The sequence below is a fragment of the Panthera tigris genome, chromosome A1, assembly GCF_018350195.1.
Source record: "Panthera tigris isolate Pti1 chromosome A1, P.tigris_Pti1_mat1.1, whole genome shotgun sequence".
In the NCBI taxonomy this organism is placed as follows: Eukaryota; Metazoa; Chordata; class Mammalia; order Carnivora; family Felidae; genus Panthera; species Panthera tigris.
This window is the reverse complement of record NC_056660.1, coordinates 122,751,714-122,766,196: the sequence shown is the minus strand read 5'-3', so window position 1 is coordinate 122,766,196 and position 14,483 is coordinate 122,751,714. Positions and strand designations below refer to the sequence as shown.

General features: G+C 34.2%; 1 protein-coding gene across 1 annotated transcript in view; it reads right to left on the bottom strand.

Moving 5' to 3' along the window:
- The window catches only part of SPINK5 (serine peptidase inhibitor Kazal type 5), a 95,810-nt gene that overhangs the window by 50,229 nt on the left and 31,098 nt on the right, over window positions 1-14,483 (bottom strand). Inside the window, exon 5 of the mRNA XM_042959130.1 lies at window positions 1,361-1,488. Coding sequence (XP_042815064.1) covers window positions 1,361-1,488 — 128 coding nt within the window. The remainder of the gene's footprint in view (window positions 1-1,360; window positions 1,489-14,483) is intronic.

Below are 14,483 nucleotides of genomic sequence, written 5' to 3'. Positions count from 1 at the left end.
TTATTGCAGAGTCTTCTAGCAGACAGAGCTAAGACAGAAACACAATGAGCAGTATGGCTGTCACTGTATTATAAAAGAAGTATACCAGAAATCAGGAGAGAGAAATTTACACCTAAAACAGAGAGTTAAAGAATCTACCACAGGATCCCCACATAAAGCACAGTAGTCATTAACTGTTCAGTGTGCTCATAATAGTATTACAAAATGCATATCTAACAAAGCCTGTCTGTTCTCCCTAATGTCTATTTGTGTTTTCATTTATGTTGGCCACTGGTGAGAGTTGAAGGCATAATTTCAGAGTACATCTCTGAAAATGGAGTAATGTGAGGGACTAGAGTGATTTAATTCAGTTGTGTTTTGGTAAAGATACTAATTACAAGGAAAGATAAAGTTTGCAGAAGCTTGAAGACCGAATATTTATTATATCCTTTACTAGCCTCAAGCACTGGTTCTTATCATTTTTGCAAAAACTGAAGAGTAGACAATTCAAGACTGAGGGCACAAACCAGAACCTGAAAAGCAGGTATGCCATCTTGTTGACTGAAGACAATTGATAACCAAACTAGCACTGAGGGTGGAGAAAGAATCAAAGAGGGACAAAATATTGGACAGTGAGATGCTTTAGCTATGTGACAAAGGTCGAATAAATGGAAAGAAGTTCAATATTAAAAGTTCCAATTAATCTACTCTAATATTATAAGTTACAGAGTATTTAATAAAAAAATACTTTGATGATTAAATAATTCTCTGTGAGAAAAGATACACTCCTAGACACATAGAAATAGATAGGTGTCTGTATGTATATGTATGGGTATGTATGTGCATATACATACATGTGTACTTATCTGTGCATGTACCTAGATATATCAGATGTCTACTTCACAGAGACACTGATAACTATTTGATAAATTACACACAAAAGTGCTTTGTAAAATATAAATTGTGACATAACATATTTTTTTCCCTAAGAATATAGTAAAAGGAGGGACACCTGGGTGGCTCAGTCAGTTAAGTGTCCAACTATGGCTCAGGTCATGATCTCACAGTTTGTGGGTTCGAGCCCCACGTCGGGCTCTGTGCTGACAGTTCAGAGCCTAGAGCCTGTTTTGGGTTCTGTGTGTGTGTCTCTCTCTGTCCCCACCCCACTCATACTCTGCCTCTCTCTGTCTCTCAAAAATTAATAAACATTAAAAAAATTAAAAAATTAAAAAAGAATATAGTAAAAGGAGTGGTCCTCATAATTTATGGATGGCTAACTCCCACAAAATGAACTGCCATTTTAAAGACTATAAGAAAAAAATATGTCCTGTAATTATTCGGAGAGCATGCATTAGGGAGAAAGTCTGCTGCCGATACTCACGCGTTCTCAGCACACAGCATACATTTGTTGCTGTATGTTTTCCCATCAGTGCCACAAACAGCTGCATAATCCAGAGTACAGATAAAACCCCCATTTCTTTCTCCTTTTCTGAAATCATCGCAATTCAACTGCAAGAGACATTATCAAGGAACATCAAAATACAAGAGATAAAATATTCCTTAGGTACATAAATGAGTTAATATTTTAAACCCACAGCAATATAACTACACTGGAGAACAAAACAGGTTTAGGAGACTATAGTACACTAAAAAAGTCATGGATAATAAAACATGGTCCAAGAACAGAGATACAATTAGATTTCAGGAGAAAGAATTTCTATGTGATTTCAGTAGGGCAAGTCAGGCACCTCTGTGAAATTTAGTTTCCTGTTTGTCTGTCAAATCCTGCCTGTCTTCTCTACAGAGTAGTAATGAGGCCCAGTAGATAATGGATATGAAAACTCTCTGTAACTATAGGCTGTAACAAAGTTTTTATTATTACAGATGAGGATAGTGATCAGAAGCCAGATTGCTGGGTTCATAATTCTAACTCTCCCACATACTGGCTTTGTGATTTGGGAGTTACTTAACCCCCCTGGGCTGTAGTGTTCTTACTTGCAAAACGTGTACAATATTACTAACTTCTTAGGATTACAAAGAGGTTTCAATGTATGAATACATGCCCAGCACTTAGAATAGTGCATGGCATTTCGTAACCATCGACTGTTGTTGTTTTGTTGTTATTTTAAACATTTTCCCCACAGACAATCAGGCCAATAAGACTAAACAACCTTTTTTGGATGACGGAACAAATGCCCAAATCTCAGCTCTAGTGATACGACATGTACTTAGGGACACAGCTGTGCAGGGAGAGAGCAACTGCTTGAGGTGATACCTGGAGACCAGCGTTTGAATCTCAGACCTGCCACCCACTCACTTCACCTCTTTGAACCTCGCTTTCCTCCTTGCCTGACAAATGGAAATTCACACCCTGTCCATATTACAGATTTATGCTGGGGATCAAGTGAACACTTGAGAAACCTTATTTGGCAACACTATTGTGACATGAGTTAACTAAAGAAGACCTCAAGTTAACTTGCATTTAATTTCTATCTAAAAGCAAATAATAACACTAGGTATTTTTTCAGTTATCAGAGGGCAACATAAATTTTTGATGTTATTGTCATAACAAAAATATTTTAAATGAAAATGTGGAAAACTTACAATGTATAGATCTGTGACCTAGTATGTCACACAATACAAAGAATAAAAGTACAATGGATACAAATATATAATGAATTTGTGAACCAAAGGTCACATTGAGGACTTCGGAAAGACAATAAAAAAGGAAAAAGAATGTAGAATAGTAAAGAAAAGCTATGGGACATGCCCAACTATTCATGTCATATGTTTAGGAAGAAGTTAAAATAGAGGCAAAACAGGGTAAGTAATGGCTCTATGTGTTCTTTCACTTGTTCGGTTGTTCATTTGTTCACTTGCGTTCTGATGAGAAGACAAAGACCATAAATATGATCATTTTAAATTATAATAAATGCTATGAAAAATAAACTGAACAATACCCACAATAGTGGCAATTTTAAATACAGTGTCGAGAATGGTCTCTCTGTAAAGGTAATATTTGAGGTGAGATGGGATTAATAAGAAGTAGCCAGCCACTGAAGATCTGAGGGAAGACTATTTCAGGCATAGAGAAACTACAATTGCAAAGGATTTGTGATAGGAACTAGACTGTCCTGTTTAAGAGGCACCAAGAAGTGTGGCTGAAGTAGAAGGAAAAAGCAGGAGAGCTGCTGGCTTTCTCTCTAAGGTCATTTCTGGAGAAACGACAGAAGCATGGGTGATAGGGATTGATTTTATTAACTTGGAACAATCACTGTGATTCCCCTTCACCAGCAAAAGCAAAGGCAGCATACTAGGTCACAGGTGTTGGCAGGGTGATGACAGGGCAGATCAAGAGCCCAGCTGTGAGGTGATGAGAACAGGTGCAGGTAGTTACTACTCCACTTCCTCCTCCCCCTCCAAACTCCAAGGGCTGGTAGATCACAACCTACAGAGAACACCTCTTCCTATTGCTAACAGATTCTGAGAGCGGACAGATGGATTTCTAACCTGTGGAGTAGGGAACAAACTGGAGGAGCAACACTGGTTCCAGAACATTCTGATCTGGGCTTCATCCCTTTTCCTATCCTTACACTCAACAGGAGAGGCAGAGCCTGAAGTGTGGCCTTAAACACCATCTCACTCACTGTAGCAGAAAAAGTAACTAAAGCTATCATGGAATCTTAAGAGTAAAAATATTTGTATACATGAGGAGCAAAACAAGGTAAAAGAAATATGGTAATGTGAGCAATATTCAGTATCAGTTGAAGCAGAATTATTGGAATGCATAAAAAAATAATTTATCAAAAGTGTAACTATGCTTTAGAGAGATAAAACATCTTCAACGTGAAACAGGAAAAAAGTTATAATGGGAAAAAACTGGAAGTTTTAGATATGGAAATATTTAAACGGCAATAAATAAAACAATATAAAGAATAAAAGAAGGATAGGTGCACATACCTAATGAATTTGTGAACCAGACAATCAGATCAAGAAACTCTTATAAAAGGCAATGATAAAGGAAAACAAAATTTAACATAAAAAATTTAAAGAACATGGTGAATAGAATTAGAAGTCCCCCAAAGGAGGCAAACATATATAGACAATAATATTTGAAGAAATAGGGAACATTTCTAGAACTAATGAAAATTGAAAAAACAAGAGAAAGAGAAATAGACATAGCAAATCAAAAATAGCATCTGGTCAATAACAAATTGGGGGAGGTTTAGGGAATTTTAAGCAAACCAGACTAGCCTAACATATGTTAGGGGAGAAAATACAGATATTGACAATAAACAAAGATGTTAGCAATAGTGATAAATAATTATAAATATGGATATTTGGTTAAGGGTAGTCATAATAAGAACAAAAATAGGTATGCGACCTTTAACTCATCATCACACAAAAGCTGGAAAGAAGAGACTACTTTTAAAATATGTTTTTATTAAAGTCTGGTAACTGAAACTATGAAACATTAGGAGAACCAAGTCCTAGAAAAACAGAAATAACAAACTGTAAATGGGCTAAACACACAAGTTAAAATATAATTTGTTATTGGATTTTAAAAATTAGGATCAAATCAGGTATGGATGATAAGAGAAAAGTTAACATTAAAAAACACACAGATACTAAAACAACAGGATAAGAAAGGATACAAGGTAAAAATGAATAAGAAGAGAGCAGATGCAGTAATATTAATACTAAAAGTATAGAATTCAGTTCAAAATGCATCATAAGTGACAAAGAAGGACTCTATATAAAGTAAAAGAAAAAGCAGAACATGAAGACATAGTAATCACTGAGTATTCATTCAGTTAATTAAACAGGCTTTAACTATGTCAAACTACAACCATCAGAATGTGATAGAATTAGATAACCAGGGGGCGCCTGGGTGGCTCAGTCGGTTGAACATTCAACCCTTGATTTTGGCTCAGGTCATGATGTCACAATTCATGAGATCATGCCCTGCGTCGGGCTCTGGGCTGAAAGCATGGAGCCTGCTTGGGATTTTCTTCCTCCCTCTCTCTGTCTCTCTTTGTCTCTCTTTCTCTCTCTCTCAAAAATAAACTAAAAAAAAAAAAAAAAAAAAAAAAAAGAATTAGATAGGGGTGCCTGGGTGGCTCAGTCAAGTGACTTCAGCTCAGGTCATGATCTCACTGTTCATAGGTTCAAGCCCCACATTGGCCTCTGTGCTGACAGCTTGGAACCTGGAGCTTGCTTGGGTTTCTGTGTCTCCCTCTCTCTCTGCCCGCCCCCCCCCCCATCAGTCTCTCTCTCTTAAAAAGAAATAAATATTTTAAAAAATTAAAAAAAAAGAATTAGATAAATCAGTAGCTGGAGTTACAGACTTCAGCATGCACTTCTCAGAAATTGATAGATCAAGAGTAAAAAGTTAAGATGCTTAAGCCATCAGATTTTGATAGAAAACTACATCCATGACACAGAAAATAAACTTTTTCCAAGACATAAGAAACATTTATAAAAGTTGAATACTTATTAGGTCACTAAAAAAGTGTTAGGAAATTCCAAAGGATCAATGTCATATGATCTATGTTCTCTGACCAAAATTCAATAAAATCAAAGTTAATATAAAATAGGCAAAAATCAAATAATCAAATCAATAATATAAAGAATGTATTACTGAATAACTTTGCAAGGGAGGAAAATTAAAGAATGTTTGGCAAAGAATGACAAATGGAAACACTTGAAGTACCAATCTTTAGATAATCATTAATATCTTTAAGTACCCCGGTCACAGAATTTTAAAAGTTAAAAATTTTAAACTAGGTATTGTGCAATCCATTATAAGATGTGCAGGAGAACAAGATTAAAGAAACAAGAATGAGTGACACAGATAACATAAACAATAGAGAAGATAAACAAAAACAGCTGGTAAGATAGATTTCTAGTACAATTGATATGAGAAAGAGAAGATGGAAATAAAAAATACAAGCAATGACCATTGAAAATAACTGTGTAAATGTTGAGATATACGTACAATAAAAGCATATTAGGAGTATCCATATGCTAAAACATCTGAAAACCAAAATGGAGATATGGCTTTAAAAAAAGTGTAAAACACTCTCCATTGTTTAATAAGAAAAGTTGAACAGACCAAAAGCATTAATCCAACTGATATACTGGCCTGAGATAATCCCTCCCCAAAATGCCACAGTCCTAATAGCCTTAAAATCCATTTTTCTAAAGTTTTAAATTAAGAGGAAAACTTATATTGAATAACAATAATTTGTTATTCCAAAAATTGAGAAAGCGTGTAAACTGAGAAACAATTACAGTTTTACTGAGGTTTTACTTAACATAAAATTCATGAATTTTAAGTGTACAATTCAGTGATTTTGGGTTAATTTATGGAGTTTTACGACCATCACCATAACTCAGTTTTTGAATATGTCTGTCACCCCAAGGGGTTTCCACTATGACCATGTACAGTTAATCCCAGTTCCCAGCTCTAACCTTAGGCAACCACAGAATTTTCTGACTATAAATTTACCTTTCCTCTATATTTCTTATAAATGGAATCATAAATATGCAATTGTTTGACTCTGGCTTTCACTTTGCCTAATGTTTTTGAGGTTCATCCATATCATAACAGTAACAGTAGTACTTTCTTTTTATTTCAGAATAATATTTCATTCTATAAATGTAGCTCATTTTGTTCCATTATCAGTGGACTTTCAGACACTTAGATCATTTCTAGTTTTGGATTATTAAAAAGAATGCTGTTATGAACATTCACATGCATGGCATATGAGAGAGAGAATTTTAAATAGGCTCCACACTCAGCGTGCAGCCCCACTTGGGGCTCGATCCCACGATCCTGAGATTATGACCTGAGTCGAAATCAAGAGGCAGACGCTGAACCCACTGAGCCACCCAGGTGCCCCCAGTGTAGCTACACTCTCGAGTACTCTTACCAGAAATCTGCAAGTGTTCCAGTTTCTCCACAACCTTAAAAACATTTTGGGTTTTTTTTTGTTTTTTTTTTTTTTTTTTTTTTTGTCTTTATGATTATAGCCATTGTAGTGGGTGTGTAATGGCACCTCATTGTGGCTTTAGTGTGCATTTCCCTACATAATAGCAATGTAAAACATCTTTTTAAGTGTGCACTAGCCATTAAGATATTTTTAGTGTAACAGCTGTTTTTAATTGAATTGTCTTCTTATGTCTGAGCTGTAAGCGGTCCTTATATATTGCAGATAGAAGTCTTTTACCCAGTATATGAATATATGAAAATCAGAAATTTTCTCCCAGTCCATAGTTGCTTTTCTGTTGTTTCAAGGATTTCATTTGAAGCCCAAATGTTTGTATAGGCATACTTTGGAGACATGGCAGGTTTGGTTCCAGACCACCACCATAAAGCAAATACTGCAATAAGGCAAGTCAAATGAATTTTTTGGTTTCCCAGTACCTGCAAAAGTTATGCTTACACTATGCTAGTGTTTTAATAGTGCAATAGCATTATGTCTAAAAAACACCATGTACATACCTTAATTAAAAGATAGGTTTTTTTGGCTAAAAAATGCTAATCATCGTCTCAATTTTCAGTGAGTCTTCATCTTTTTGCTAGTTGAGAGTCTTGTCTCAGTATCAATGGCTGCTGATAATCAAGGTGGTGGTTGCTGAAAGCTGGTGTGGCTGTTGCAATTTCTTAAAATAAGACAACGAGGAAGTGTGCCATATCGATGAGCTCTTCCTGTCATGAATGATTTCTCTGTGGCATGGAATGCCATTTGGACTTCTTTCAAAATTGGAGGCAGTCCTCTCAAACCCTGCCACTGCTTTATCAACTAAATTTATGGAATATTCTAAGTCCTTTGTTGTCATTTCAACAATCCTCACAGCGTCTTCACCAGGGGTAGATTCCAGCTCAGATTACTTTCTTTGCTCATCCATGAGAAGTGACTCCTCATCCGTTCAAGTTCAATCACAAGATTGTAGAAATTTAGTCAGATCTCAAGCTCCACTTTTAATTCTAGTTCTCTTGCTCTTTCCATCCCATCTATAGTTGCTTCCTCTGCTGAAGTCTTAAACCCTTGAAAGTCGTCCATGGGGGTTCTCAACTCCTGTTAATATTGATACTGTATTTTGACCTCTTTCCATGAATCATGAATGTTCATGAATGTCAATTTCTACCAAAGAAAAAGACTGCCACAGGATTTTGGTAGGGAAGATGTTGAATTTATAGATTACTTTTGGGAGAATTGTCATCTTGATAATAATTTCTCGATTGTTCATCATTAGTATACAGAAATAAAGTTGAATTTGCATTATTTATTTGCATGCTGAAATCTTGCTAAACTCACTTATTAGTTCTAGTTTATTTTCTTTTTGGATTTTCTATATATAGTATCATGTCCCTACAATGAAAAAAATTGTTTTTTTTCCCAAGCAGAATGTCTTTAATTAACTAAAACATTTTGCCTTATTATATTGGCTATACCCTCCAGTTCAATGTTGAATAGAAGTGGTGTGTTGAATAAGAGTGGTAAGAACAACCATCTTTGCTTTCTTCTCAATCTCTTTGGCCTCTAATCATTAAGTATGATTTTAGTTATAGGTTTATCATAGATGTCCTTTATCAGCTGAGAAAGTTTTTGTCTATTGGTAGTTGTGTGTGTGTGTGTGTGTGTGTGTGAAAGAGTGTGTTTATCTTGAATGAGTGTGGAATTTTGTTAAATGCCTTTCTGCATCTATTAAAATAATCGTGTAGTTTTGCCTTTATCAATGTGGTGTAATAGATTTTCTGTTGTTAAACCAATCTTGCATTCCTAGAGTAATTCCTACTTGGTCATGGTTTTATCTTTTTTATGTTGTGGATTCTGTTTGCTAATGTTTTGTTAAACATTTTTCCATGTACGTTTATAAGTAATATTTGCCAGTAGTTTTTCTGTAGTTGTGTTATCTTCATTTGTTTTATTAAAACTTTTTAATAATGTTTATTATTTATTTTTGATAGACTGGAGGAGCGGCAGAGAGAGAGGAAGACACAGACTCTGAAGCAGGATCCAGGATCTGAGCAGTCAGCACAGAATCTGATGCAGGGCTCGAACCCTACAAACTGAGATATGACCTGAGCTCAAGTTGGATGCTTAACCGACTGAGCCACCCACATGCTCCACTTCTTTTGGATTTTGTATCAAAATAATACTGGCTGGTGTTACTTCTTCTACTTCCTGAATGAGTCTATAAAATATTGATACTGTTTCTTCTTTCATTATTTGCTGGGGATCACCACTAAAGTCTGAACTTTTCTTTGATTTAATCATGGATTCAATTTTTTTGCTTGTTATACATGTATTTTGATGTTCTAATTTTGGGGTCAGTTTTTAATAATTCATTTATTTCTAGGATTTTTTCCATTTCATGTCAGTTGTCTACTTTTTTGTGGCACAAATTTATTCATAATACTCTACTATAATCCTTATAATTTCTCCAGGGCATATATTGATATCCCAAATCGCATTCCTGATTTTGGTAAGTATTGTCTTCTCTCTCTCTCTCTCTCTCTCTCTCTCTCTCTTTAGGTCAATTTATTTAAAGATTTGTCTCAAGGAACCAATATTTGGTTTATTAAATTTTCCTATTGTTTTAATAAAGTTTTGTATTTTATAGATTTCTGCTCTAATCTTTATTATATCCTTCCTTCTGCTTGGTTGAGATTTAGCTTGCTCTTCTTTTTCTAAGCTTCTTAATGCGAAAGTTAAGATTATTAACTTGTGAACTTTCTTCTCTGATTTATGCATTTAGAGCTCTATAGAATGCTTTAGCTAAATGCCCAAGTTTCAAATTGCTATGTTTTTAAAAATTTTATTCAATTCAAATTGTGTTCTAATATCTGTCAGGAGTGTTTCTTTTATCCATGAATTTTTTAGGAGTATGCTGCTTAACATGCAAATATTTGGGAATTTCCGGAATTTCTTTCTCTTGCTGGTTTTGTATTCAATTCTATTTTTCAGAAAACATACTTTGTATGATTTTAATTCTTTTAAATTTATTGAGATACGGGCTCCTAGGTGGCTCAGTTGGTAGAACACCCAACTCTTGATCTCTGCTCAGGTTATGATCCCAGGGTTGTGGGATCAGCCCTGCATTGGGCTCTGCACTGAGCATGAAGCTTGCTTAAGATTCTCTCTCTCTCCCTCTCCTCCTACTCCCCCACTTACACTCTCTCTCACTCTCTCTCAAAAAAATAATAGATTTATTGAGATAGATATTTAATAGAATGTTCCATTGTTTCTTAAAAAGAATGTACCTTCTGCAATCATTGGGGAAATACTCCCTATATTTCAGTTAGTTCATAGTGTTGTTCAAGTATTCTATATCTTTGATGGTATTTTCTCTAGTTGGCTCTTTCAACTTTTAAAAGTAGAGTATTAAAATTTCTGACTATTATTGTTGAATTGTCTCTTTCTTTAATTATAGCATATTTAGTTTCACACATTTCGAGCTTCTGTGAGTAAGAGCAGTTATAATTGTTATATCTCCTGATGTATTAATACTTTTAAAATTATAAAATGTCCTGGGGTACCTAGGTGGCTCAGTTGGTTGAGTGTCTGACTTCAGCTCAGGTCATGATCTCACAGTTCGTGAATGTGAGCCTTGCATCGGGCTCGCTGTTTTCAGCACAGAGCCTGCAGAACCCACTTTGGATCCTCTGTCATCCTTTCTCTCTCTGCCTGCCCATGCTCTCTCTCTCAAAAATAAAAATAAAAACATTAAAAAAAATTATAAAAGGTCCCTATTTGTCTCCAATAATATTTGACTTAATATCTATTTTGTTAGATAGTAGTATAGCAAATCCTGCTCTCTAGTGTTATACTTGTCATGGTATCACTCTTCATTTCAGACTCCTGTGACTGTAGATCTAAGGAGTATCTATTGGAGATAGTTTATAGTAGCTTTTTTTAAATTAAACAACAATCTCTGACTTTTGATCAGAATGTTTAAATCATTTACATTTAGTATAATTATTGATATAGTTGTATTTATATTTGCTATGTTTCTGCTTGTTTTCAATATACTCTTACCCTTTTTACTTCTCTGTTCTTCCACTACTGCCTTCTTTTGGGTTAAATATTTCTAGTATGTCTTTTTAATACTTCTGTTGATTTTACATATTTATTATATATATCATTTTATTGCTGCTTATTCTAGTGATTATCATATTCATCCCAGTTTATCCCAATCTATTACAGATTAATATTTAATTCTGGTAAAATATAGACATTTTGCCCCTATATAGCTCCATTTCCTTTATTCCCCTTTGTACTATGGTTATCTTAAATATTTTATCTATACACCCAATAAAACAGCATTATAGTTAATGCTTTATAAAATATTATATTGTTAAAAGAAACTAGGTAAAAATAAGGGGAATATATTTATAAAGTAGTTCATTTTAACCCATGTGTTTACCATTTCTGGTTCTTTTCACTTCTTTCTATAAATCCAAGTTACTATCTGGAAGTGATTTCCTTTCGTCTAAAAGACTACCCTATTATTACTTGTAAAACAGGTCTGAAGGCAATAAATTTTCTCCAATTTCACTTATTTGGAAATGTCTTTATTTGACTTAATTTTTATTGGTTAATTTTGGTGAATATAGAATATGGATAAGCATTTTTTTTCTTTCAGTACTTTGAGCATGTCATACCATTGTGTTCTGGCCTTCATTATTCTAGATGAGAAGCCAGTCATTAATTCAAACCATTATATACAATGTGTCATTTTTCTTTTTCCACTTAAAATTTTTTCTCTTGATTTCAGCATTTTAATCATGATAGGCCTAGGTGTTGATCTCTTTGTATTCATACTATTTGGGACTTGTTGCAATTACTGAATGTGAAGAGTAAGTTTTTAAAAATCAAACTTGATACATTTTAGGCCATTATTCCTTCATATAATTGTTCTGTTTATTTGATCTTTTTTATTTTTGGTATTTCTATTGCACATGTATTGACATGCTTACTACCTCAGGGATTCTTTGTGTCCATTTTTAACCAATATTTTTTCTACTTCCATTTTATTTATCTTTCTACAAGTTTACTCATTCTTTTTTATGCAGCCTCAGAGCTTCTTTTGAGCCTCTCTACTGAGTTTTTTGTGTGAGTTATGCTATCAACTCCAGAATTTCTATTTGAGATATTTATCTTTGTCTATCTCCGTCTCTATCTCTATTTACTGAAAATGTGCATTTATTTATTCTTTGTTATTATACTTTCCTTTAATTATTTCAGTAGTGTTTGAACTATTTAAACACTTTTAAAATAGCTGCTTCAAGCCTTTTTCTGCAAAATCTAACCCCCAGAGGCATTCAGATAGTTCCCATTGGCTTTTTTTCCCCCTGGGTAGGGGTCATACATTCCAGTTACTATTTTCATATTTCATAATTTTTGTTGATGGCTAGACATTTTGGATAATGATTTCACTATAAAGAATATTTTTGCTGTTGTGTTGCTTATTTGCATCTTCGGCTGGGCTAACTCTCTGATTTCTTGCTGTCCCACAATGTACAGTTGTTGATACATCTGCTAAAAAAATATTTATAGTTTTTATTTTTTTAAGATTGGGTCTTTAGGTTTTTCTTTCCATATCTCTATAGCTTAGCAGATGGCCAATGATTAGACACAGTTTGTGCTCAAACATCTCAAGCTAGTAAGGCTTCCATCCCCTACAGATAGGCCTGTGTATATTGAGGAGGACATTCAAAATTCAGAATACATTTACATCTACCTCGGCATTTGCTTTCCACTGGGATTTTTTCATGTGTGTTTTCTAAGTGCTTGTGCACAATATTATGGCCAACGAAGACTGTGTGAATTGCTCGGTCTTTCTTTACACTCTGCTGCCTATGTATGAAGACCCAGCCAGAAATATGCTTGCCTCAACCATGTTACCACTTCAGGCCATTTTCTTTACTCTGGGTGAAGATCATGACATTTACTGGAAACACCTCTGGATACAATTGTTGCCCACTGCTCTAAATTACTTCAATAAGACAGTGCAGTTACTGACCCTCATAGTCTGCCCAACTGGTGGACATTCTATACCAACCCAACAACAAGAGTGAGATGGGAGTTTCCTTAAGAAGAACATCACAGACTCCCATTGTTTTAAATCAAAGTTCAGCAGTTTTTCAAGCATAAATGCTTATCAGATTGACATAGGCTACTGGTCAATTTCCAGATGCTATAAGGTTGTTTTGGTCAATTTTGTCTAGATTTATAGTTGGTTTTTGGGGAAAGGATTTGCTAACCTTGTTATTCAGCTATAGCCTTAAGTGCCACTTCTCAGGGTAATTTGATGTTGATTTCAAAACCAGATAAGAATAATTAAAAAGAGAAAAGTATACACTCATTTTACTTAGGAAAATAGTTTCAAATTTTCTAAATAAAATACTAACTATAATTCAACAGTGTATCAAAAATATTAAAAATATATTAAGGTTAGTATGATTTACCCTAAGAAAACATGAATAGTTTAACATTAGCAAATTTATCAAGAAATTTATTACATTAATAGACTGAAAGAGGAAAGTTAGAAAATTATTTCAATAGTTGCAGAAAAGGCATTTGACAATGATCAAAATAGATTTAGAATATTAAGAACAGAAAGAAATTTTTCTAAACCTGCTATAGTTTATTTAAAAAACACCTACAGTAAACATACTTAGTGGAGAAACTTTAGATATATTCCTTTTAATATATGAAGAGAGGGCAATCTGATGTTCATTATCATCACTACTATTTAACTTGTGAATTCTAGATCCTGCCCAATGATACAAGAAAATAAAAAGAAATAAAGGAGTGATGAAATGCAAAAGGAAGTTATGAAACACCTACTATCTCTTATTATGCAGATAATGTGATGAACTACCAAGAAAAAATGATAAAATTAATAGATAAACTATCAGAATTAACAGAAGATGCCATAAAGCTATTCAGTGTAAGATTAACCTATAGAAATCAAAAGAATTTTTCTATACCAGCAATAACCAGAAAGAAATACCATAAATAAAATACCAATCAAAATAGCAATAAAATTACAAATTTTGTAGGTATTAGCAAAAATCATAAAAATCTCTGTGGAGAATATAGATTTCATGAAGTACACAGAAATTATTATGAAGTAATGATAAGGTATTCTGTGCTCTTGAGTTGGTCAAGTTACTACTATAAAAAGTCAATTTTAGGGGCATCTGGGTGGCTCAGTCGGTTAAGCGTCCAGCTTCTGCTCAGGTCATGATCTTGTGGTTTGTGAGTGCAAGCCCCACACCTGGCTCTGTGCTGACAGCTCAGAGCCTGGAGCCTGTTTCAGATTCTGTGTCTCCCTCTCTCTGCCCATCCCCCACTCACACTCTGTCTCTCTCTTAAAAATAAATAAACATTTTAAAAAAGTCAATTTACTCAAATTAATTTATAAATTCTTCGTATCCCTAATCACTTTGGGTTCCCAAACTCAAGTTAGATTTTTTCATAAACTGA